Source organism: Scyliorhinus torazame, chromosome 7 (genome assembly GCF_047496885.1).
Source record: "Scyliorhinus torazame isolate Kashiwa2021f chromosome 7, sScyTor2.1, whole genome shotgun sequence".
Lineage (NCBI taxonomy): Eukaryota > Metazoa > Chordata > Chondrichthyes > Carcharhiniformes > Scyliorhinidae > Scyliorhinus > Scyliorhinus torazame.
This window is the reverse complement of record NC_092713.1, coordinates 97,309,646-97,335,108: the sequence shown is the minus strand read 5'-3', so window position 1 is coordinate 97,335,108 and position 25,463 is coordinate 97,309,646. Positions and strand designations below refer to the sequence as shown.

Sequence of the window (25,463 nt, the reverse complement as noted above, 5' to 3'; positions counted from 1 at the left end):
ACGATGCTCCGGTTTCCTCCCACCAGTCCCGAAAGACGTGCTTGTTATACTCCCAAAGGATTGTGGGATTACCATTAGTCCCCAGCCAGTGGTAAGCAGGCAGGTTATAACACTGACATTAAAGGAGAGATTGTTGTCGTTACACCACTCCACTAGGTTCTCGATCTCTCTCCTGTGCTCTGACTCATCGTTGTTTGAGATCTGTCATCAGCAAACTATTAGATGGTGTATGAGCGAAATTTTGCCATACAGTCATTTGTGTACAGGGAGCATCGTAGATGGCTAAATACACAGCAGTGCCCCGGTATTGAGGACTATCATGGAGGAGACATCGTTGTTTACCCTTACTGATTGTGGTCTATGGGTCAGGAAATCGAGGATCCAGTACCAGAAGGAGGCGCCAAGTCCTAGGTTTTGGAGCTTTGATAAGAGCTTGGCTGGGATTCTGGTGTTGAAGGCGGAGCTGTAGGCAATGAATAGGTGTCTGACGTAGCAGTCCTTGTTGTCGCAATGCTCGAGGGAGATGGCGTCTGCTCTGGACCGGTTGTGGCAGTATGTGAATTGCAGTGGATCTATGGATTTGGAGTATTGCGTGCAATTCTGGTCGGCGCATTATAGGAAGGATGTGGAAGCATTGGAAAGGGTGCAGAGGAGATTTACCAGAATGTTGCCTGGTATGGAGGGAAGATCTTATGAGGAAAGGCTGAGGGACTTGAGGCTGTTTTCGTTAGAGAGAAGAAGGTTAAGAGGTGACTTAATTGAGGCATACAAGATGATCAGAGGATTGGATAGGGTGGACAATGAGAGCCTTTTTCCTCGGATGGTGATGTCTAGCATGAGGGGACATAGCTTTAAATTGAGGGGAGATAGATATAAGACAGATGTCAGAGGTAGGTTCTTTACTCAGAGTAGTAAGGGTGTGGAATGCCCTGCCTGCAACAGTAGTGGACTCGCCAACACTAAGGGCATTCAAATGGTCATTGGATAGACATATGGACGATAAGGGAATAGTGTAGATGGGCTTTAGAGTGGTTTCACGGGTTGGCGCAACATCGAGGGCCGAAGGGCCTGTACTGCGCTGTAATGTTCTATGTTCTATGTATTCTGGGAGTATGCAATTGATATTTAAATCACATTTAAATACGCTGGGACAATTTGAAGCCAGGTTCTCTCAGCTCCCAGTGCTCTGATGCAACTGATCCTTTGGTGGTGGTGGGGAGTGGGGGGGGGGGGGGGGGGGGGATGGGGGTTGATGCTAAATAAGCTGGGACGGGGAGGAGGCACTGAAGACCCGATGCTGGCGAATTTGGGGATAGGGGGTGACTGATGGGGAGCCTCAAATATGGGGGGGTCTTTGATATGGGGGGTCTTTTGGGGTCTCGGAGGATCTGATAGGGGCCAGTAAGGGGTGTGATGGGGGTCAGTGGCAGGGATAGGTCACACTCCTATGTGTGTGCTATGGGGGGGGGTAACCCTTAATTCCCGCGGTGATGGGAACTTGTCAGTAGGGGGAGGAGAGGCTGGCGGGGGGCAGGATTTGTGTTGTCGGAGCCGCCCACTGCCAGACCTCTGTATCGGGCCGCCCACTCAAAAGGACAGCCCTGTATCAGGATTTGCGGGATTCCGAGCTCCCCACTAAGCATTGATTTGCATGGCAAGGGAGAGGGAATGGCTACTGGGCATTGCTCCTGCCCTTAGTCATTTTGTGGCAGAATTGAGCCCATTGAGTTGAGTTTTGAAAGTAAACATATTCCATCAGATAAATGAATAGTAGTGGGAGTTGGAAAACGGCTAGATAATGAGAGGAGCAGTTGGTATCTTACCTTTATACCATTATCAGTACCTCATATAACCCTTCACATTACCATTAATGCTTTCTCTGTCTCATGCCGTACACATCTTTGTTGCAATCTCTCCTAGCTCCCACCTATCACTGATCGTCTCCTCTGCTCCAGCTGCACCCATCATATTTCTCCCTCTTTTCAGCTCTGAAGAAGAGTCATGGACTCAAACCCTGTTTCTCTCTCCACTAACGCTGCCAGACCTGCTGAATTTATTGAACATTTTCTGTTTTCTCCCATGCGCAGTTGCTATGGTATAACTTTAAGTCCGATCATTCCTTTGGAACCAACAAGGAATTCCCAGTGCTGGACTTCTGGCCTTGACCACTCCTTTGCAGCTTTGATATTGGGTTTGAGTGAGGGTTTTAACCTACTTTTTTTCCCCACTACTCCCAAGAGTAGGGTGGCATGGTAGCACAGTGGTTAGCACAGTTGCTTCACAGCTCCAGGGTCCCAGGTTCGATTCCTGGCTTGGGTCACTGTCTGTGCAGAGTCTGCACATTCTCCCTGTGTCTGCGTGGGTTTCCTCCGGGTGCTCCGGTTTCCTCCCACAGTCCAAAGATGTGCAGGTTAGGTGGATTGGCCATGCTAAATTGCCCTTAGGTTAGGTGGGGTTACTGGCTTACAGCGATGGGATGGAGGTATGGGCTGAAGTAGAGTGTTCTTTGCAAGAGCCGGTGCAAACGCGATGGGCCGATTGGCCTCGTTCTGCACTGTAAATTCTATGATTCTATGGGATCACATGATTTTGGATGGGATGGGATAGTGATGCATGCAGCATACAGTTCTGACAACAGACTAGGTGGATCAGAGGGTCCTTGATTTTTCATATTTCTTACACTTGAGCTGGAAGCAACTTTTGAGGCCTAAGAGTTAAAATGACCAGGGCCTCATTCCAATGAACTCGGGGAAACCTCATGCTCACCCATGTGTTTCTGAGTTAAAATCAAGACTTGTATGTCTTATCATACATTTCCTGTCTTACTTTCAGTGACATTCTACTTATAAATTTATACTGGACATAAAAATGTTACATATGCCCATTTGTAAAAAAAAGCAACCAATCCTGTATAAATTTATACTGGACATAAAAATGTTACATGCCCCCATTTGTAAAAGAAACAACCAATCCTGTATAAATTTATCACTTTGTAATTGCACAATTTGGTCACCGAGTAGCAGCATGTCATCTTTATAATTGAATCAAAATGTAAAAATTTGTAAAAATGTAATTGCTAATTATTTAATCTCCAAAAGTAAAGCTCAAAACATGATTAAAATAATGATATAGCTTTTATACATGTTGATAACATGGAACTGGGTATATTCAAGACATCATTGTAAAGTTTACAGATGACCCAAAATTTGGAAATGTAGCAAACAATGTGGGAAGGTGTAACCGATTCCAGGAGTACATAGATACTCTGCTGAAAGGGGAAGATAAATGGCACATGAAATTTAATAGATATGTGAGAGGTGATGTATTTTGATAAATGGCACAATGTTAAAATGGTGGTCAGGTCCCCGCTGGAGAAGAGTGACCAATTAAACAGGCACTGCACTTTAGAAAGGATCTCAAGGCCTTAGAGAAGGTGCAGAGGACATTTACGATAATGGTACCAGAAATGGAAGATCAGGGGTGGGATTCTCTGTCGGCTGACGCCTAAATCGGGAAAGGCGATTGGGCGGAGAATCAGTTCTAACGACGAAATTGTGGCACGCCGGGGTTCACGCCAAATTGCAATTCTCTGGTGCCTCGACAGTGGCATCAATGCTTTCCACTCCACACGTACAGTAAATGGCATTTGCATATCATTAGCTGGCCTGATCCAGTATTCTCCGGGTTACCTGCGATTTTCCGCCTCCACTGGGACGAATTCCCGACTGCAAGGTTCATTTGTGCTTTTAAAAATCACGAAACGAGCGCCGTGGCTGATGAGGGAGAGAGAGAAGGTAGGAGACACTTGAGGCGTGAATGTGGACTGCCAGGCCTGCCACTGGCCATTCTGGCTGGGGATGCTCTGCCAGGACCGGGGGGGGGGGGGGGGGGGTGAGGGGTGGGGAGGGGGGAATGACCACCCACTGGACTGGTGGGGCAAGGCAGCCATTAAGCTGCGCACCCCACTGACCCTGCAGAGTGCCACCGGCCATATGTGTGCCCCCACACCCCACCATGCCTGCACCTCAGCCCCCTCATCCCTACACCCCAGTCTCTGCCATCATACCCCCCCCCCCCACACCCCGCCCCCCCCCCCCCCCCCCCCAACCGGCCGGCACCTACCAGCGAGGCATCATGTGGCCTGTCCAAGGGCAACACGCACAGTAGCCCTATAAGTGGGTGCCGGTTGGGGGCCGCAGAGTGTACTGCTGGCATGGGCAGCGCCAGCCGATGGTACCTCTGGCAGCACGGATGCACACCAGGGCCAGAGGCCCCAGGGTGCCAGGCACTGACGGGGCCATTTGTGCGGGAATTGGGAGACGGGGCGGGGGAGGTCATGAGGGGGCACGGTCTGCAGTGCAACCTGGGCGACCATGTAGACCGGTGGACCTGGTTGGGCATGGGGGTATGCACCATGCTAAGATGTCGGCCTTCTATCCCCTCAGACAATGGGTCTTGGAATTCAGCCAGTAATGGTGGCATTCCACCTAGTCGCCGCAGCCATAGGGGATGCATTGGGGCTGTGCGAGCTGGAGCTGCTCAAGGAGGATGCCACTATCATGGAGTCTGCCCCAGAGGAACAGGAGGCAGCCGGTGAGGATGGGGAGCCGGCCGTCCAACAGGCAGAGGAAGAGCAGGTGCAAAGGAGTCACCCCATGATGCCTTGCATGCATCAGCAGCGCCCATCATTTGAGGACCTACTGGACCGGGCATGCCATTGAAGACTCCAGTTGAGCAGGGGACGGTGCAACATATCTGCCGGATCATGGTGACCTGGCACCACGGTGGATTGGAGGAGGACACCCGTTCCCGGTATCTGTCAAGGTGACCGTTGCCCTGAACGTCTATGCCATGGGGTCCTTCAAGGCGCCAAGTGGGGACCTGTCAGGTATCTTGCAGAGCTCAGTGCACATGTGCATTGGCACCGCACGGAGGCTCTATATGTCTGGTCAGCACAATACATCCATTTCAATATGGACTGAGCACACCAGGTTGCCCGGGCAGCGCGGTTCGCCACAATTGCTGAGATGCCCTGGGTCCAGGTAATGATTGGCATGCATGTCGCACTATGAGCACCTGCAAATGACAGGCCGATCTCCACAAACTGAAAGGGGTCCCACTTGATGAATGTGCAGCTGGTGTGTGACTATCAGCTGCGCATAATGCACGCCTGTGCCTGATATCCGGGCAGTGTGCATGACGCCTACATCGTGGCCCACTCGATGGTTCCTGGCCTCTTTGAGGTGTACCTCTGGCTGGGGTGTTGGCCCTTCGGCGACAGGGGTTATCCAATGTGGTCCCCAAGGCCTCCACAGCGGATGCCACCCAGGCGGTGTTGGCCTGGGTGGCACGCATGGGCAGCACCACCGCCTGCACCTGCATGTGGTTGGACTCCTCCAACTACACCTGCCGGTGCTGGATGCTCACCGGCACACCTGACGTTGTCTCTGGCTCTGCGACTGCATCTCCACAATCGATGGGACCATCTGTTCCAGAAGCCTGAAACCGAACTGGATGGTAGTTGGTCCCTGGGATTAGCTCGCACTCTGACCATAGCTCGCACTCTGACCATCCGCCCACTCGGGAGTTCCTATCCCCACCTGCAGTAACGGAGCATGTGTGTGGTGTGCACCAGATAATGACCCAGGGGCCTCTTCACGAACATGCCGAACCGAGGTGACTATGGCTGGGATGGTGAAGCTGTGATGGGAAATCAGTGCCATCCCCAGACTTGGACTCCGGGGCGTCTTGTTATGTGGGCCACATCCCGTCCGTTTCGTCCTCGTTGCTGGTCAGCATCTGAGGTTTTGGTTGTGGCTGGGATAGGGGTGTGTGGGACAACAGAAGGGCCCTCCCCATCACTAGCAGCTTCTACAAGATAAAGACAAGACGCATGATTGCATTGTGGGCCAAGGATGGAGTGGGGGGTGGTGGGGGAGTGTTTGGGAGGGGGAAGGGAGGTGTGGGGCTGGTGGTTGGTGTGGGGGTGGTGTGAAGTGAGGAGGTATGGGAGTGGTGGTGGTTTTGCGGGTGGTGGGAGGGGGTGACACATGTGCCATGGGAAACCAAAACTCAGCGGGGTCTCACTCGCCGAATGCCGATCTCCAGCCTGGTACCGGACTTCTCTTTCCTCGGGCCCATCGACCAGGTCCAGGGCCTCTGCTTGCTGCGGTGAGGGGCTGCAGATCTGGCGTTCCCCCTGCAGTCTTAACCCATTGCTGGAGGTTATCATGAGCGGCCTTTTCCTGAGGAAGTGGGGGGGGGGAGAAAACGCACAGTGTTTGATAGTCTGACACATGCAGCCTTAGGAGTAGGTAGCTGTTGGCTCAGTGGCCAGGGCACAGTTAGTACCAGGGGTTAGTGCCAGGGCACAGTTATGCACTCACTCTGGCCGCTCTGAGGAGACTGTGCTGTTTCCTTCGGCACAACTGGCTGGTCCAGATGGTGTTACCATGGCACTGATCACTTTTGCCATCTACATCCAGGCCCGGCGAATGGCGGTGGCTGGCAGCCGCCCACTCACCCTGGGGTACAGGGTCACCTTCATCTCCTTCACGGTGTCTAGCAGGGTCTCCAGTTCTGCCTTGGTGAACCTTGGGGCCGCGGGTCTCCTTTCCTGAGTGTTGGCTGGGATGGTGTGTGTGGGGAGTGAAGTGTGTATATGCAGCTGCAGCTTGTCAGCTCCTGAGTGCCAATCCCAGACCCTGTGGTTCCGGCACCGTTTCTCAGTGGAATCCATTGTGTTCCACGTGGTGCTGGTGCTAGCCCCTCAACGGTCGTTGAATCGGTCCAGCTGTGGTGCCAGTTTTGCCTTTATAGAACTCCGTGAATCTTGCACCGGTGTCAACACTCAGGAAAGGAGAATCCGGCTGCAGTTACATGGAGCGAATAGATAAACTAGAGTTGTTCTTTTGGGTAGGTAAGACTAAGAAGAAATCATGAAAAGGTTTGAGGAGAAACTTTTCAGTGGCAGAAGCGTCAGTTATCAGAGGAGGCTGATTTCAAGGTAATGGACGAAGGAATCAGAGGTGGAATGAATAAGAAGAATGTTATGTAATAACTTGTGACCTCTATTGTCTGAAAAAGTGGTAAAAGTGGAATTAATAATTATTTCAATGGGGAACTGACTACATCCATTGAGGGGGACATTTATAAGAGCTGTGGGAAAGAACAGCTGAATGGAACTCATTGAATAGCTCGTTCAAAGAATTGCTCGAAGCCCTGTGGACCAAATGGTCCCCTTCTGTGCTGTAAAATCTTATCATTCTATGATTAACTGTATTTTCCCAGGTTTCCATAGAGTGAGCTGTATTGATTTTACGTCAATGAAAAGACCCACCATTGGACAGGAGAGAGATTTCACAATAAATTTATTTTCCATTGGTTCTGATTCATGTTTGGCTTAAAATATATATTTTTTTAAATTTCAAACTAATCTTCTGTGGTAAGTGGAAATTAGAGTGCAGCTTTTAAAAAGACAATTCTGGTTGAAGAATGTAATATCTGGGGCGGGATTCTCCGAGCCTCCGTGCCGAAATCGCGATTGGCGCGAGGGCGGAGAATGCCCGCGAACAGGTCCGACGCCGAGACGCGATTCTCCGGCAACCAGAGAATCGGCGGCAGTCACGCGCACGCGATTGACGCGGCACCGGTCGGGGGCCGTTGAAAGAGGCCACTGTGGCGATTCTCCATGGTCGACCGGCTGAGTTCCCGCCGAGTCGGCGTTGCGGCTGCGGGGGCTGTCCTGGCGAGGGGTGCGGGGGGATCAGACTCGGAGGGTGGCCTCCACGACAGCCAGGCCTGCGATCGGGGGCCACCGATTGATGGACGCGCGCATTCTGGGGGGGGCCTATCTTCTTCTGTGCCAGGCCGCTGTGCGGCTCCACCATGTTCCGCGGGGTCGGTGCGAACACGGCCGCTGCAGACCCGCGGACGGCCGCCGCGCACATGCGCGGACCCGTGGCCGTAAGTGCTGGGGCCCGTAGCGGCAGCTGGAGCTGCGTGAAGCACTCCGGCGCCATGCTGGCCCCCTGTGGGTTGCAGAATCGCTGGGCCACGAGGCCCCTTGACGCCGGCATGAAACACTCCGGTGTTTACACCGGTGTCAACATTTTGCCACAATTTTAGAGAATCCCGGCCCTGGTTGGAGAGCAACAGTTAGGTAGAGAAGACTGCTTGCTTCAGTCTCTTCACTGTGCAACAGTTTAAATGAATGTCTCATGAATTTGTTTCTAATTCAGGAGTAATTGGCACTGGCAAAAGACGAGGCAGAAACTAGCAGACTGTTAGGTTAATGCTTACAAACTAAACTGGCCACATTTGTTAAGAGGTTTTAAAAACATAGTTAAGCAAAGCAGGAAGACTCTTAATTCAATGCATCGATAAACCTTACACCAATGGGCAAGATTTTAAGGCCGTTCCGACTGCTGGGATCTTCCGGTCGCACCAACGGTGGCATGCTGTTGCTGGTTCCCCGGTGCTGGTGTAGAAGTCAATAATTTCCTGCTTCTGGACTGTAGTAGAAAGATTCAACAACGCTCGATATAGCAAAATAACAAGGCTTTATTTACGAAACTACTGCATGCTGCAATGGCTGAAACTTGAGGTCAGAGAGCAGTTATTACCACTGCTGACTCCTTCCCAAGTCCGCGCCTTCACAGAGAATTAGCTCAGTATTTATACATTATCATTATCAAGATTGCGTGACTGCAGTTTAGTCAGGAATTCGACCAGAAGTGCAAACATAAGCAATATCATGAAACAGGCATAACCTTGCTGACCTTCTAGGACTCTTTGTCTCATCACTCATACCATTATCTTGTCCTTTGATGGAACATTAAAAGGTCGGAGGAGACTTATTCATTCCTGACCTTATCTTGTCTTATTCATACCACCCTGGGTTATGATGAGTTAGCCTTATCAGGAGTTGCAGAGGTCAGGCATTTTGGAATAGCTTGACCTTCTCTGATCTTATTCAAGCTTTAAGTTATGCGGAGTTGGCCTTATCAGTCTTATAGGGATCTGGAATGGTTAGGTCAGCATTCCTTACAGAGGTCTGGTGAATTGGAATGAGTAGGTCAGCTTTTCTTACATTGTACCAAACAGTTTGACCAGTCTTCCCATTGACCAGTTTTCCCATCATGCCATTACTTTATTTGTACAACATCACATTGGAGGGTGCAGAAAATGGGAAATTCCGTTGACAACATTGGGATCGGAACATCCTGCTGCCAGCCAATGGCGGGTCGCCACCGTTGCTGCAAAATACGCAGGGGAGATGGAAAATCCCACCCAGCATATTAACTTGTTCATAGAATGATAGAATTTACAGTGCAGAATCGAGTCTGCACCGGCCCATGGAAAAAGCAACCCTCTCAAGCACTCACCGCCTCCACCCCACCCCCTTATCCCAGTAACCCAGTAACTCCAATTCACCTTTTTGGACACTAAGGGCAATTTAGCATAGCCAGTCCACCTAACCTGCAGTCTTTGGACTGTGGGAGGAAACTTGAGCACCGAGAGGTAACCCAAAGACACACAGGGAGAACGTGCAGACTCCACACAGACAGTGACCCAAGCCATGAATCGAACCTGGAACCCTGGAGCTGTGAAGCAACTGTGCTAACCAGTATGCTACCGTGCTGCCCCATTTGTTGGCCGAAATTTCAGGCTGTTCTGTTGCTCTTATTAGCCTTAGTTTTATTAGCTTTAATTCTGTCACCTTTGCTCACGAGTCGCCAGGTATCTTTCTGATACCGCCATGTGGTTCAAGCTCAAGTTATGATTAATAATACAGCACACCGCTTAGTAAGATTGAAATCAACGATCATTTATTATAAATACAGCAATAAATACTTATACAATAATCCTACTTCAAGACTAACACCTACCACTACAAGCCAATACTTAACTTTGGGAATGGCCCACCAGGTCAGGGAAACTAATGGTCTGTCGAATTTGTCTGAGCCTGCGGGATTCAAAGGCTGATATAGGCGATGGCTAGGAGTCTCTATCTGGTAGCGATCGCTGGAGTCAAGCTTACTTGTTTCTTTGTCGAAGGTTGTTGCGAGCAGGAAGAGAAGGGTCGATCTGAACTTGGCCCCTATTCTTATAGTTATCTTGGGTCTTCCCGCCTCTCGGGGCGGACCTTGACCCTGGTTCCAAGTGATTGGACTTGGTCCCAATCACTCGGTTCGATATGCTCCAATAATGGGGCTTTCCTTGATCGGGGGGTGGTTGCCCACCTTTCTTTGTGTTAGCCTCTCTTGGTGCCGAGAGGTCTGGAGTAGCTTTACAAATGCTAATGTATAGCAATTGTTCCCGGGTATGGCTGTAGCCACTGTGCATATGGCTGGATTGTTGTGATGTTAATGGCTGCATGATTTGATCAGTCTGGCTTCCCCCAGAGGCGAATACACTGTTTTACCTGCTGCCTTCCGTTTGAGTCCTGTTGGCTGATTTTCCCATCAGCCTCTGCCGTTCGCAATTTTGGATTGGGGTTTTGGCCAAATTAATCGGGAATCAGCCATTTTAGGTGGCTACAGCCCTCCTTATGATCCTAACGCGAAGCGTGAAGGATCACATAAATTTGTTCTTTCCGTTCCCTGACCGGGGGGGACACCTCCTACATGGCCACTACTCTGACCCTAGCTACGCACAAAATTTTTACCTAAAAATTCTAAGGGAGCTATGTCAGGCAGGGACATGCATTAACAATTAGACTAGGAACCTCTAATTTTTACCTTAATACGCTATACTCCATAAACATTGCATTATACTATCTTCCTAAAACATACAACAATAATCACAACATTTAATGTACTCTTTCCTGACTTGACAGTCAAGCTCAGGATCATACATTTTTTTTTTGTTCATGAAAAGTTTTGTACAACTCTTTATTTACAGTAATAACGCAAGTGAATGCTCTTTATTATTTTGTTATCAATTGCGGGGGTCTGGGGTCTGGTCATAACCGAATATAGGGGATCGGATCCGATATACCGGGGTTCGAGCGCGGTAGGCTCTCCTTCGCCATTTTCGGAGGCGCATAGTCTGCACAACACAGCAGAGTATGGCCAACACTAACAGTGCTTCGATTACGTAAGACAGGGAGTACCAGGTTATGAACTTGGCACACCAGGATAATGCAGCGTGGCTGGTGACTGGGGTCTCGGTACTGCGGGGCAGGGAAACATTAACGGCTGGGAGGTTTGAAGTAATGGGGTCGGCGTTCCCGCGCAACCAAATGTTCATCAAAAGAGTGTTGAGCACGATGAACGAAGTCCTCATGGCTGTCCTCTTTCTTTGTCTTTCTTTGTGTTCTCTGTTTTTCTCCGGTCCTGGAGCTTCTGGAGTTCTGTAAAACAAGCATAGTATCTGTAACTACCTTGGTATAATATCCGGTATGTTAATGTGTCTGTCCTTCTTGGGGCCAATTAAACCCTTATAATTGGTCACTATATGTGACACCCCCATTTTTTTTTTCAAAACAAATGTTAGGACATGGCACACTTCCCAATGGTGGACCAGTGCTAAGTTTATCATCCAAATGTTCCTGGATGTAAATAGCATGAGGCAGCAACCCAAGGGTCGCCTAAATTAAAAAAAACTGTTTTGAAAGGAAAAGGTTGAATGAGGTGCGTATGGGCCCGTGACGGGTAAGATTTGGATGGAGTCCCCGGGTAGGACGGCTACCAATACCGTATGTCCCCTACCCGAGCGTTTTTGACCAGCGGGGGTTTCCCAGGCAGGGCGGGTCTCACGCCGTTTCTCCACTGCCTGAGCAACCGATAAGAACGGGCAAAAATGTAGTCATCATGGTGGGGTTGCTGCTGTGATTCTACCGTCAAATCAGATCGGGCATCTGGCACTTGAACCAGTACCAGCTGAAAGCTAGTGCTGTGCTTCTACCCTCGAATCAGAACGGGCGTCTGGTACCCGAACAGGTATCTGCTAAAGTGTCTGCAGACAAGCTAGTTCCACTGAACAAGCGTCTGGTCTGTTGACCAGGTATCTGCAGATAAGCTAGTTCCGCTGAACAAGCGTCTGGGTGTGTTGGAAAGAGCTAAAAGGTTTCAGGTGAATGGGTGTGTGACGGTGAGAAAAATTCTCCTGTCGGACTAACAACACTTAAACAAACATACAAACAACATAGAACATCCTGCAGGTTCCAGCAGAATATAGGACATTGTAAATCACATTTGGGCTGGGGTGTAATTAGCATATGGAGGGAGTGCAGCGTGACCGAAGAAGAAAGGAAGGAGGAGTGAAACAAAAATGAAGTGGCCTTGCTGAGGTAACGCTGCCATGAGAATTGTTGGGTAAACGCTCACAGTTTGCATGGGGCTACTGGGACCTTGTAGCTGCTGTGGGTGGTGTTCTCTTCCATATCTGGGGGCGAGTCTAGCTGGTGGGGGTCTCCTGCAATCTCGGCGAAGTGTCCTGACTGCCCACAGTTGTAACATGACCCCTGGGGCACATAAGGTGGAGCAGGCTCTCTGGTGCATTGTTCCCTTGGGTGTGGTTCCCTGGGTTGGGGGGTCGGGGCTGTTGGTGTCTTTGCTGGTTTGGGGGGCATTTGTAGGCTGGTTCCGTTGCAGTTTCAGGGTGGCTTGGCATTCTCGTGTGTAATGTCCTAATTGTCCGCAATTATAACATTCCGGTGGTTTCTGGGGGGAGGGGGGGGGGCTGTTGCTTCCTTCGTTTACCCATGCGGGGTTCTGGTGCGTTTTAACTGGATGCATGTCTGCCTGCTCTTCCTCGGGTTCCCTAACTGCGGGTTTGTCTGCTTCTGCCTGCTGTTCTTCAGGATTTTTAACTGCGGGTTTGTCTGCTTCTGCCTGCTGTTCTTCAGGATTTTTAACTGCGGGTTTGCTTTGTACAGACTGCTCTCAGGTGCGGGACAATCTTTTTAAAACCCATTTCTCATTGTGGGCTTCCTCTGAGGGGGTCATAATTCGTACAGGCTTTTTGTCCTGCCTCTGTGGCATGGGAGATAAGGGTGCGGGTCCATTTGGCCATACCATCTTGGGACAAATGGGCACGTTCTAAATTTCCAAAAACTGCTGTGAAATGACGACCTCCTCTGTGCCTCGCAATTGTGCCAGACAGGACACAATTGCCATCGGCTTGCGTGCTTTTGCTAAGCTCTATTTATGGATCTCACTCATGTTCTCCCACCAAGTATGCCCTATACATCCGGGACCTGAATCGTCATTATTACAGAAATCATTCCACATGAGCCATTCTTTATCCTTGATATATTTCCGAATTTCCTCTTCCCAAATGGGACACTGTCCCACTCAACTGCTGCTGGTCACTGCAACCGCAAATTCCTCGGGGTTCATGAGGCGCTGCATTGCCTGCATTGCCTGCATGGCCATCTCTCCTATCCACTTGTTTTGTTTAAATTTGGAACAGGGGGCTAAGGTGATGTTGTAATTGCGGGTACGACTTGCGCTAATTTCCGAAAATACAGACTTCCGACAGTTTTGACGCAACAAAATCTATCAGTTTTACCTTATAGCCCTGTTAGTTACGCATGCATACACACACTTCCGAATTTTGACTATTAACCAGAACTGCTTGAACACTTGTGGTTTTTTGTTTCCAATTGGATTCTAATTCAAAATTTCTTGGGTTCTCCCGGAGTAGTTTTCCACTTCTAGATCGGGTCCCGTCAGGATGTCGCCAAAATGTTGCTCTTATTAGCCTTAGTTTTATTAGCTCTAATTCTGTCACCTTTGCTCACGAGTCGCCAGGTATCTTTCTGATACCACCACGTGGTTCAAGCTCAAGTTATGATTAATAATACAGCACACCGCTTAGTAAGATTGAAACCAACGATCATTTATTATATATACAGCAATAAATACTTATACAATAATCCTACTTCTAGACTAACACCTACCACTACAGGCCAATACTTAACTTTGGGAATGGCCCACCAGGTCAGGGAAACGAATGGTCTTTCGAATTGGTCTGAGCCTGCGGGATTCAAAGGCTGATATAGGCGATGGCTAGGAGTCTCTATCTGGTAGCGATCGCTGGAGTCAAGCTTACTTGTTTCTTTGTCGAAGGTTGTTGCGAGCAGGAAGAGAAGGGTCGATCTGAACTTGGCCCCTATTCTTATAGTTAGCTAGGGTCTTCCCGCCTCTCGGGGCGGACCTTGACCCTGGTTCCAAGTGATTGGACTTGGTCCCAATCACTCGGTTCGATATGCTCCAATAATGGGGCATTCCTTGATCGGGGGGGTGGTTGCCCACCTTTCCTTGTGTTAGCCTCTCTTGGTGCCAAGAGGTCTGGAGTAGCTTTACAAATGCTAATGTATAGCAATTGTTCCCGGGGATGGCTGTTCACTATGCAGATGGCTGGATAGTTGTGATGTTAATGGCTGCATGATTTGATCAGTCTGGCTTCCCCCAGAGGCGAATACACTGTTTTACCTGCAGCCTTCCGTTTGAGTCCTGTTGGCTGATTTTCCCATCAGTCTCTGCCGTTAACCATTTTGGATTGAGGTTTTGGCCAAATTAATCGGGAATCAGCCATTTTAGGTGGCTACAGTTCCCACCAGCGGGATCTTCCAGTCTCGCCAACAGCGACTCCTCGGCGGCAAAGGTCACGAGGAATGGAAAATCCCATTGACAGTAGCGATAGGAAGATCCGACCAATGCCAGGCTGCCTTAGCCATTTAGAGATTTGTATATCCCTTAACCTGCTCCTACAGAGACAGGGCAGAAGCTTTTACCCCTGCCGCTACCACCCCCAACCCCACCCCACCCCCACCACCATACATCTTGTCCAATCTCTGCATTGATGGAAGGCTCTTGCTCATGGACCCCAAGGAATTCCTGAAGATGCTGCTCGAGAAGAGGTGGAATAGCTTCAAATGCAACAAAACTTCTAACGAAGGCCTCATCCAAAACCCTTTCATATTGCCTGTAATCCTGCTGTTTTAAAAATACGAGGACCAAAAATTCAAATCTTGCTTTGTATTTGATTCCTCATGACGAACAGCAATCTAGTGAATCTGTGTATTGTACCCTCACTAAAGGCTCGATGTCATCTATTTCTTTTCTGCTCAATAATACTTCCTCCTCCTCCTCCTCTTCCAGGTATCCTGCTCTAAGAGGGCATTGGCAACCATGTGCTTTAATTGGATTGGTCCATGGGCATGCTTGGCAAATTACTGCAGCGGTTTGCCATTACCTTCCATGGTATGTCTGACCACTTGACATCAGGCTATTGGAAATATTTACAGGCTGATAATCAACCTTTTTGGCCGCATTATGAACACACAGGGGCCGGCGCGGAGCAACAGAGGCCCCCAGCCCGAGAGGCTAGCCCGCCGATCGGTAGGCCCCAATCGCGTGCCAGGCCACAGTGGAGCACCCCCCCCCCACGTCGGACCCCCCCTCCCCCCACCAGGCCGCCCCCGGATGTATGCCGAGGTGCCACCGGGTAAGACCACACGTGGACGGCGCTGGCGGAACTCTGATTTTTTTTTTACGGCCATTCCGGGTGGAGAGTCGCGGCCCCCGACCGGCGCGCGCCGGCACCAATGGCGCCGATTCTCCACTCTCCGGAGAATCGGCGGCCCGCCGTCAGGGCGGCGTCGTGCGATTCGCGCTCGGCCCGCCGATTCTCCGGCCTGGCCTGGGCTGAGAGAATCCTGCCCAATGTTTTTGAAACCAGGGGTGATCCACGCCGTGGGACCTGAAGAAGCCAGCAAGGTTGGAACCAGAGAGATTGGGCTGATATTTTTTAAAGGGTTCCCTGATCTCAGAAATAACCCGAGAGCCCCAAACCCCCACTCTTCTCCTGCCTCCCCCTCCAATCGCTGGCAAGGACCCCCCCCCAAATATCTGGCAAAGACCCCCTCCCCTGAAATAGCTGGTTTATGGCACCCCCAAATGAATAACACGTCGCTATGGTTTTGCCAAAGGCTCCCCCTTTCATGCTCTGCCCCTTGGCATTGCCCCCACACAACTTGGTTGTCACTGCCAGGTTGGTACTGCCAGGGTATTTGGAGCAGTACCAGGGTACTGTGTCCATGTCCCTGACCACCCGGGGGTTACAAAGTCTTCTGCGTAGCACCCCCCCCCCCCCCCGCCCCCTCCCCGGATGGTCATCACATCTACCCAGAGGTTTCAACCAGGTCTTTGGGAAGGTCTTCATTGAGGAACCCTTGCACTTCAATGTCTGAGTGGTGGCAGCTGTTTTTATTGTGGAAAACCATAGGCAGGCATGCTATGCAGGCATCAAGAGGTTGAAAAAGATCCAGTCTAAAAATAATGATCTCAGACTGAACACCTTTCTCAGAAGCACTTCAGAGTTGATATAAATCCACTGTGGGGAAAACAAAACACCCAGGCAAGCCACGTGAATAACAGAGGAAGCATTTCAAAGCAACCCCCATCCCAGGGCAGACCACAAAGTGCTATGAAAACAAAGTTAATCCTTCCTATGAGATAGCCTTCAGCTGTAAATCAATAGACTCCTAAAAGTCAATGGGGAATGAAATGGAATGTAAAAAAGCAAGTGCAAATGGAAAACTAGAAGGGGAATGAAATGCTTCTCCAAGAAACAAGCTGCAACATGGCTCTGTCCTGAGAGCATTTTAGGACAGACAGGTCCCAGATGTGCTTTACCCTGTTTTGGGGGTTCAACATAAAAGAAAGTAAGCTTCAAGGCTTCACAGACACAAAGCGACCCCCATCCCAGGGCAGACCCTCGACTTAGCCCCCTCTCGACCAGCCTGAGGCCCCTACCCCCCATGTCATCTGGCCAGCGACTGCTGTGCCCTTGTGCTCCCTGGTGGTAAGTGGAGTGGGCTTCTTACCTCCTTGCTCCCCCTCGGAGTCAAGGTTTTAAGGATCAGTGGTGATTCACACCCGGATGACTTCCCAACGGGCAGAATACTGGAGGCCGCTGCATTCGACTGTAATCACACTATTGAGATTAATATTATTGCAAATTAGCTGTGATCAGAGCAAGGTACTGATCACTCCAGCTGGAGCGGGCCGGGAGAATGGTAAACTGTTTTGCATCTGGCGCAAATCCCTTTTTGGGTTCTCCTGCAATTCACAACAGCTTTTTAAAAACTGGAGTCAAGTGAGGGGATCCCTCTGGGGCACAAAGGTAAGTATTGCCCCTGGGGGGTGTGGGACATGCTTGGGCACACTGCCCCTTGGCATTTCCCCTGACAAATCTGGCAGTGCCAACCTGTGTCAGGGGGGAGTGCCAGAGGCAGGCCCTTGTGTGACCCCATTGGGGTGGGGGGGGGCATTCTATTTCTGTGGTGGGAACACGGGAGAGTGGGCAGTGAGAGGGGAACTTGCAGCAGTGAGGGGAGTGGACACTGTGGGCAGGGGGAGACATTGGCGATACTTCCGCAATGGTGATGGAGGGGCCCCTGATATTTGTCTGGTGCAAAGGTTGGGATGAGCCCCTGATGATTGTCCGGGGGGTGGGGAAGTGCGGGGAGGCCCCAATAACCTGGTGGGTGGGGGAGTTGATTTTCATTTCTGTTCAGGGAACCTCTTAAATGTGGCACCCCGGTCTCTGTGGATCCAGGTGTTGGCTTTATCTGGTCCCGCCCCGTCAGAATGACAGCATAAACCTGACCCACTAATTCTTTAATGGGGCTCAAGATCTAGAGTGATCACTGGTCTAGGGTGAACACTGGTCAGTGCAAATGGAGAGCCGATTTTCAGTCTGAGCCGACACTTTGAAAAAACATGGTAAGATTCTGCCCACTATCTCTGTCTCTCTCCACAGATATTTCCAGACCTTTTGAGTTTTTCCAGCATCTTTTGTTTTTATTTCAGATTCCCAACATCCACAGTAGTTTGTTTTTATGTTTAAACAGTTGTATTTTGTGACTAGAATGCTTCAGATTTAATTACTTATTTATTTCTTGGTTCCCAATTATTGAACTATGTTAAATATTTTTCCTTGCACTTTAAAATAGCTTAGGGATTTGTTTTCTTTGGACTTACTTCAGAGTCAGCATTGACATGTTACAAGTCTTTATGTTTCTGATTGCAGCCATTCGATTCTAACATGTTTGTTGTACTCTGACATAGGAGATACATGAACGTGTAAGGAACTGGCTCTCGGCTTCTCTGAAAACCAGCTGCTGGATCGATAGATTACAATCATTCTCACAATGAAAAAAAGTAGAAGTGTCTTGGCAGTAACAGCGGAAGATGTAAGTAAATAATTTGAGCTATAATATAATAATAATCTTTATTGTCACAAGTAGGGTTACATTAACACTGCAATGAAGTGACTGTGAAAAGCCCCTAGTTTGGGTACATGGAGGGAGAATTCAGAATGTCCAATTCACCTAACAGCACATCTTTCGGCATTTGTGAGAGGAAACCGGAGCAACCGGAGGAAACCCACGCAGACACAGGGAGAACGCGCAGGCTCCGCACAGACAGTGACCCAAGCCGGGAATTGAACCTGGGCCCCTAGCGCTGTGAAGCAACAGTGCTAACCACTGGGCAAACGTGCTAATTGTACCGGCAATTTACTATTTTAGGTTGAAAAGTTTTTGTTTTAAAAAAGGACTTCTTGTTCTAGAAATATTCTCCTGCTTTGTTTTGGAAGTTTTAGACAGGTTTTAGGGTTTGAACCAGATATATTTCTTAATGCATGTGCTGATTCTGTAGTGCCAACCTTGTGATGTATTCAACAGAATTCCAATGTCATTCCTACTTCTCTTGTTTGATGATTCATCTTATCCTGTTGTAATTCTACTCATTCAGAATTTCCTAAGATAGTAGACAATACTCAACATATCCTTATGAAGGAAATTTTTCCAACTGGAATCACATTGCATCTGGAATCACATTGCATCTTTGCTGGCGTGAGAGTTCCACCAGTTCTCGGATAGGTTCATGATCCTGACTGATTTCCAAGGTTTTAATAATAATCTTTATTCTTGTCACAAGTAGGCTTACATTAACATTGCAATGAAGTTACTGTGAAAATTGTCTAGGCACCTATTCGGGTAAACAGAGGGAGAATTCAGGGGCGTCATTCTCCGCCGGCGGGAGTCGCCGTTTTGCCGGCGCCCGGGGGTTTCCCGATGGTGTGGGGCTGCCCCACAATGGGAAACCCCATTGACCGGCCGGTGTTACGGAGACTCCCGCCGGCCGGTCGGGGCAGAAATGTGGCGGGGCGGGTAGGAGAATTTCACCCCTGATGTCCAATTCATCTAACAAGCATGTCTTTTGGGATTTGTGGGAGGAAACTGGAGCACCAGGAGGAAACCCACGCAGGCATGGGGAGAACATGCAGACTTCGCATAGACCGTGACCCAAATGGGGAGCGAATCTGGGACCCTGGGTCTGTGAAGCAACAGTGCTAACTACTGTGCGACCGTTGTTTTGTGTATTTGGTTTTAGCACCTCCTCATTTGGTGGGGAAATTTGCTGTGTGGGTGGTTGTAGGTTGAAGAATGGTCACAGGACACCTTCATTGCCTGTTGCAAATGACCACCAAAGGGTTCCTTTGGACAGCTAAAAGGATGGAGGTTTACTTTCAAACCTTTTTGAAAATGGCAGACCTGGAGATAATAATTTCAATTCCCTTTAAAAATTTTAACATCACGCCCTGTCTTTGCCATCCAGTTGAATGCACGGGATGATTGCACGGGACGAGTGTGCGTTCCTGGAACATAGTGAATGCGATTTTCGCAAAAAATGACGAAGGGCATGATTCTTTGGTCGCGTCCGCCCGGCGACCAGAGAATCCCGCCCGAGGTCAATGGACTTCTCCATTGTCTGCGGCTTGCCCGTGGCATTCTTGAGCCAGGCGGGGCGGATGAATGCAGCCCTAAGTATCATTTTGGGCGAGTCTGAAGAGGTGTTTCTTGCCGGCTTTTTGGTGAGCTCCAGACCTGAATTCACCCACACTTAGGAGGGGATCTAATGGAAGTTAAACAGAGTCCTCTGTCAAGCTCGTTTAACCGGGTGTTTCCCACCATTTAAAAAAAATATTTTTATTGCCATTTTCAACTTTATCAGTAAAACAGTTTGACGTATAAGGCACATAGGACTGGATTCTCCAATTCTGAAGCTATGTCCCCACGCCGGCACCAATCCTTCGTTCGGCTGGGGGCTAGCATGCTGGCAGCGTTCAGTTCCTGGCTCTAGCTGCCGGTCCATGGCCTCGCATGCACACGGCGGCAGCCTGCAGCGGCTGTGCCTTGCTACATGGCGGAGGCCGCTCGCAGACCCGGCCTGAAAAATAGTGTACCCCCTTTGCCGGCTCGCGCGCCACGGAGCCCCTAATAAAGTCCCCCCTGTCAGAAGATCGGCTCTTCCCCAACTGTGGCGGCGCAGGACTCAATCCGCAGCCGCTACCCCTGGTTCCCGACCACATGCGACCGACGCTATCGGGAACTCGGCTGGTCGGGGGCGGAGCATCGTGGTGCAGACCTCCGGCAATGTCCTGAGGCCGTCGGTATGGATGAGTACGCCTCTTTGGAGGGGGAGGAGCATCGCGAAAGCGGCGCTGCCCTCGATTTGGCCGGGAACTCTGATTCTCCGGCCGATCGCGGAATGCGATTTCGATGTTGGCAAGCAGAGAATTCAGCCTCTGGTATTTACAAAGTAACAGCCCAAGTTTGTTAGATATTTACAAGTCAGTTTGTATCTTATGTACAACAGGTTTTTACAAGCAGTTCCCTCCCCCTTCCCCTAGAGGCATATTCCGTATCTTTTTTTCCCCCCTTTTTATTCCCCTACTGCGGGTGTTCTTTGTTGTTTGATGTAAGGAGGAGGGACCTGCAAGGCCCTTCACCTCGCCCCCTATGGTTCATTTTGTACCTTCTTTGGGATCCCTTCCCTCGCTTCCTCCCTCTGCCCCTGTCTCTTGAGCGTGCCCACCCCTGAGCGTGCCCACCCTTGTCTGTCTCCCTCTCTTCCACCGCCCCCCCCCCCCCCCCCCCCGCCCCACCTTCCTAGTCGCTGCTTGCTCGAACAGGTCTTGGAACAAGCTGGTGAATGGGCCCCATGCTTTGAGGAAGCCCTCGTCCGACCCTCGGATGGTGTACTTTATCTTCTCCAGGTGGAGAAATTTGCCAGGTCTACCAGCCAGTCTGCAGCTTTGGGTGGTGCTGCCGATTGCCAGCCAACAGGATTAGGGATGTAAAAGCTAGGGCGTCGGCCCTCTTCCCCAAATGGAGGACTGGCTGGTCCGATACCCCGAAGATTGCGACTCTGGGGCACGGCTCCACCCTCACCTTGGCCATTGCCTCAAAGAAAGCTATCCAGAACCAGACAAGTCTGGGGCATGCCCAAACATGCGGGCATGGTTGGCCGGGCCTCCCTGGCACAGTTCGCATTTGTCCTCTACCTCTGGGAAGAACCTGCTCATCGTGTTCTCGTCAGGTGGGCTCTGTGCACCACTTTAAACTGCATAAGGCTTAACTTAGCGCAGGAGGAGGTGGAGTTACCCTGCTCAGTGCTTCCCTCCAGAGTCCCCAATCCACTTCCGTCCCCAGTTCATCCGCCCATTTCTGTCTAGTTTCATCCAGCGGTTGTCTTGCCCTGTGTAGTAACCTTCCGTATATATACGTTCCCACAGTTTCCTCCCTCCTTATTGTCCGTGTTCATTAGCTCCTCTGTGAAGGTTCTTTGTTCTTTGAGACCTCCCCCACGCCCCTGGGGTACCTTGCCGTCTCCTTATGGAGTAAGTGTTTAATTTAGAGAGGCCTCAGCTCCTGTCCCGTCGGTAGGTCCTCTGTCAGTTCATCGAAGGTCGCAAGTCTATCCCCTATAGAACAAAGAAAAGTACAGCACAGGAATAGGCCCTATGGCCCTCCAAGCCTGCGCCGACCATGCTGCCCGTCTAAATTAAAATCTTCTCCACTTCTGGGGTCCGTATCCCTCTATTCCCATCCTATTCATGTGTTTGTCAAGATGCCCCTTAAACGTCACTATCGTCCCTGCTTCCACCACCTCCTCCGTAGCGAGTTCCAGGCACCCACTACCCTCTGTGTAAAAAACTTATCTCGTACATCTCCTCTAAACCTTGCCCCTCGCACCTTAAACCTATGCCCCCTATTAATTGACCCCCCTACCTGGGAAAAAGTCTCTGACTACCCACTCTGTCTATGCCCCTCATAATTTTGTAGACCTCTATCAGGCCGCCCCTCAACCTCCTTCGTTCCAGTGAGAACAAACCAAGTTTATTCAACCTCTCCTCATAGCTAATGCCCTCCGTACCAGGCAACATCCTGGTAAATCTCTTCTGCACCCTCTCTAAAGCCTCCACACCCTTCTGGTAGTACGGCGACCAGAATTGAACACGATACTCCAAGTGTGGCCTAACTAAGGTTCCATACAGCTGCAACATGACTTGCCAATTTTTATACTCAATGCTCCGGCCAATGAAGGTAAGCATGCCATATGCCTTCTTGACTACCTTCGCCACCTATGTTGCCCCTTTCAGTGACCTGTGGACCTTTACACCAAGATCTCTCTGACTGTCAATACTCTTGAGGGTTCTACGATTCACAGTAATTCCCCACCTGTATTAGACCTTCCAAAATGCATTACCTCACATTTGTCCGTATTGAACTCCATCTGCCATCTCGCCGCCCAAGTCTCCAAACGATCTAAATCCTGTTGTATCATCTGACAGTCCTCATCACTATCTGCAATTCCACCAACCTTTGTGTCGTCCGCAAACTTACTAATCAGACCAGTTACATTTTCTTCCAAATCATTTATATATGCTACGAACAGCAAAGGTCTCAGCACTGATCCCTGCGGAACACCACTAGTCACAGCCCTCCAATCAGAAAAGCACCCTTCCATTGCTACTCTCTGCCTTCTATGATCTAGCCAGTTCTGTATCCATCTTGCCAGCTCACCTCTGATCCCGTGTAACTTCACCTTTTGTACCAGTCTGCCATGAGGGACCTTGCCAAAGGCCTTACTGAAGTCCATATAGACAACATCCACTGCCCTACCTGCATCAATCATCTTTGTGACCTCCTCGAAAAATTCTATCAAGTTAGTGAGACACGACCTCACCTTCACAAAGCCATGCTGCCTCTCGCTAATACGACCACTTGCTTCCAAATGGGAGTAGATCCTGTCTCGAAGAACTCTCTCCAGTAATTTACCTACCACTGACGTAAGGCTCACCGGCCTGTAGTTCCCTGGATGATACTCGTTACCCTTCTTAAACAAAGGAACAACATTGGCTATTCTCCAGCCCTCCGGGACATCACCTGAAGACAGTGAGGATCCAAAGATTTCTGTCAAGCCTCAGCAATTTCCTCTCATGCCTCCTTCAGTATTCTGGGGTAGATTTCATCAGGCCCTGGGGACTTATCCACCTTAATATTTTTCAAGACACCCAACACGTCGTCTTTTTGGATGTCAATGTGAACCAGGCTATCTACACACCCTTCTCCAGACTCAACATCCACCAATTCCTTCTCTTTGGTGAATACTGATGCTAAGTATTCATTTAGTACTACGCCCATTTCCTCTGGCTCCACACATAGATTCCCTCCCCTGTCCTTCAGTGAGCCAACCCTTTCCCTGGCTAGCCTCTTGCTTTTTATGTACTTGTGAAAAGCCTTGGGATTTTCCTGAACCCTGTTTGCCAATGGCTTTTTGTGACCCCTTTTAGCCCTCCTGACTCCTTAAGTTCCATCCTACTTTCCTTATATTCCACACAAGCTTTGTCTCTTCCCAGCCCTCTAGCCCTGACAAATGCCTCCTTTTTCTTTTTGACGAGGCCTACACTATCTCTCGTTATCCAAGATTCCCGAAATTTGCCGTATTTATCCTTCTTCCTCACAGGAACATGCCAGTCCTGAATTCCTTTCAACTGACATTTGAAAGCCTCCCACATGTCAGATGTTGATTTTCCCTCAAACATCCACCCCCAATCTAGGTTCTTCAGTTCCCGCCTAATATTGTTATAATTAGCCTTCCCCCAATTTAGCACATTCACCCTAGGACCACTCTTATCCTTGTCCACCAGCACTTTAAAACTTACTGAATTGTGGTCAGTGTTCCCAAAATGCTCCCCTACTGACACTTCTACCATCTGGCCGGGCTCATTCCCCAATACCAGGTCCAGTACAGCCCCTTCCATAGTTGGACTATCTACATATTGTTTTAAGAAGCCCTCCTGGATGCTCCTGACAAACTCTGCCCCGTCCAAGCCCCTAGCACTAAGTGAGTCCCAGTCAATATTGGGGAAGTTAAAGTCTCCCATCACAACAACTCTGTTGCTTTTACTCCTTTCCAAAATCTGTCTACCTATCTGCTCCTCTATCTCCCGCTGGCTGTTGGAAGGCCTGTAGGAAACCCCCAACATTGTGATTGCACCCTTCTTATTCCTGATCTCTATCCATATAGCCTCGCTGCCCTCTGAGGTATCCTCCCCCAGTACAGCTGTGATATTCTCCCTAACCAGTAGCGCAACTCCTCCACCCCTTTTTGCACCCCCTCTATCCCACCTGAAACATCTAAATCCTGGAATGTTTAGCTGCCAATCCTGTCCTTCCCTCAACCAGGTCTCTGTAATGGCAGCAACATCATAGTTCCAAGTACTAATTCAAGCTCTTAAGTTCACCTGCCTTACCTGTTATGCTTCTTGCATTAAAACATGTGCACTACAGGCCACCAGTCCTGCTGTTTTCAGGAACATCTCCCTGTCTGCTCTTCCTCAGAACCATAGTGGCCTTATTTCCTAGTTCTTCCTCAATTTTTTCACCTTCTGACCCATTGCTCCGGTACCCACCCCCTGCCATACTCGTTTAAACCCTGCCGTGTGACACTAGCAAAGCCTGCGGCCAGGACATTTATGCCTCTCCAGTTTAGATGCAACCCGTCCTTCTTATACAAGTCACACCTGTCCCGGAAGACCTCCCAGTGGTCCACATAACTGAAACCCTCCCTCCTACACCAGCTGTTTAGCCATGTGTTTAGCTGCTCTATCTTCCTATTTCTAGCCTGACTGGCACGTGACAGAGGGAGTAATCCCGAGATTACAACCCTTGAGGTCCTGTCTTTTAACTTTCTGCCTAGCTCCCTGAACCTCTGCTGCAGGACCTCATCCCTCTTCCTGCCTATGTCGTTAGTACCAATATGTACCGCGACCTCTGCCTGTTTGTCCTCCCCCTTCAGGATGCCCGCTACCCGTTCTGAGACATTCTGGACCCTGGCATCAGGGAGGCAACATTCCATCCTGGAGTCTCTTTCACGTCCACAGAAGCGCCTATCTGTGCCCCTGACTATAGAGTCCCCAATGACTATTGCTCTTCTGCGCTTTGACCCTCCCTGCTGAACATCAGAGCCAGCCGTGGTGCCACTGCTCTTGCTGCTGCTGTTTTCCCAAGATAGGCTATTCCCCCCGACAGTATCCAAAGGGGTATACCTGTTCGAGAGGGGGACAACCACAGAGGATTCCTGCACTGACTG

General features: G+C 49.8%; 1 protein-coding gene across 2 annotated transcripts in view; it reads left to right on the top strand.

The window, feature by feature from the left end:
- The window catches only part of pde4ba (phosphodiesterase 4B, cAMP-specific a), a 1,458,049-nt gene that overhangs the window by 259,961 nt on the left and 1,172,625 nt on the right, over positions 1-25,463 (top strand). For both annotated transcript variants that reach the window (XM_072511114.1, XM_072511113.1), the window contains exon 2: positions 18,087-18,211. In XM_072511114.1, the coding sequence (XP_072367215.1) occupies positions 18,170-18,211 (42 nt within the window). In that variant the 5' untranslated portion in view covers positions 18,087-18,169. The remainder of the gene's footprint in view (positions 1-18,086; positions 18,212-25,463) is intronic.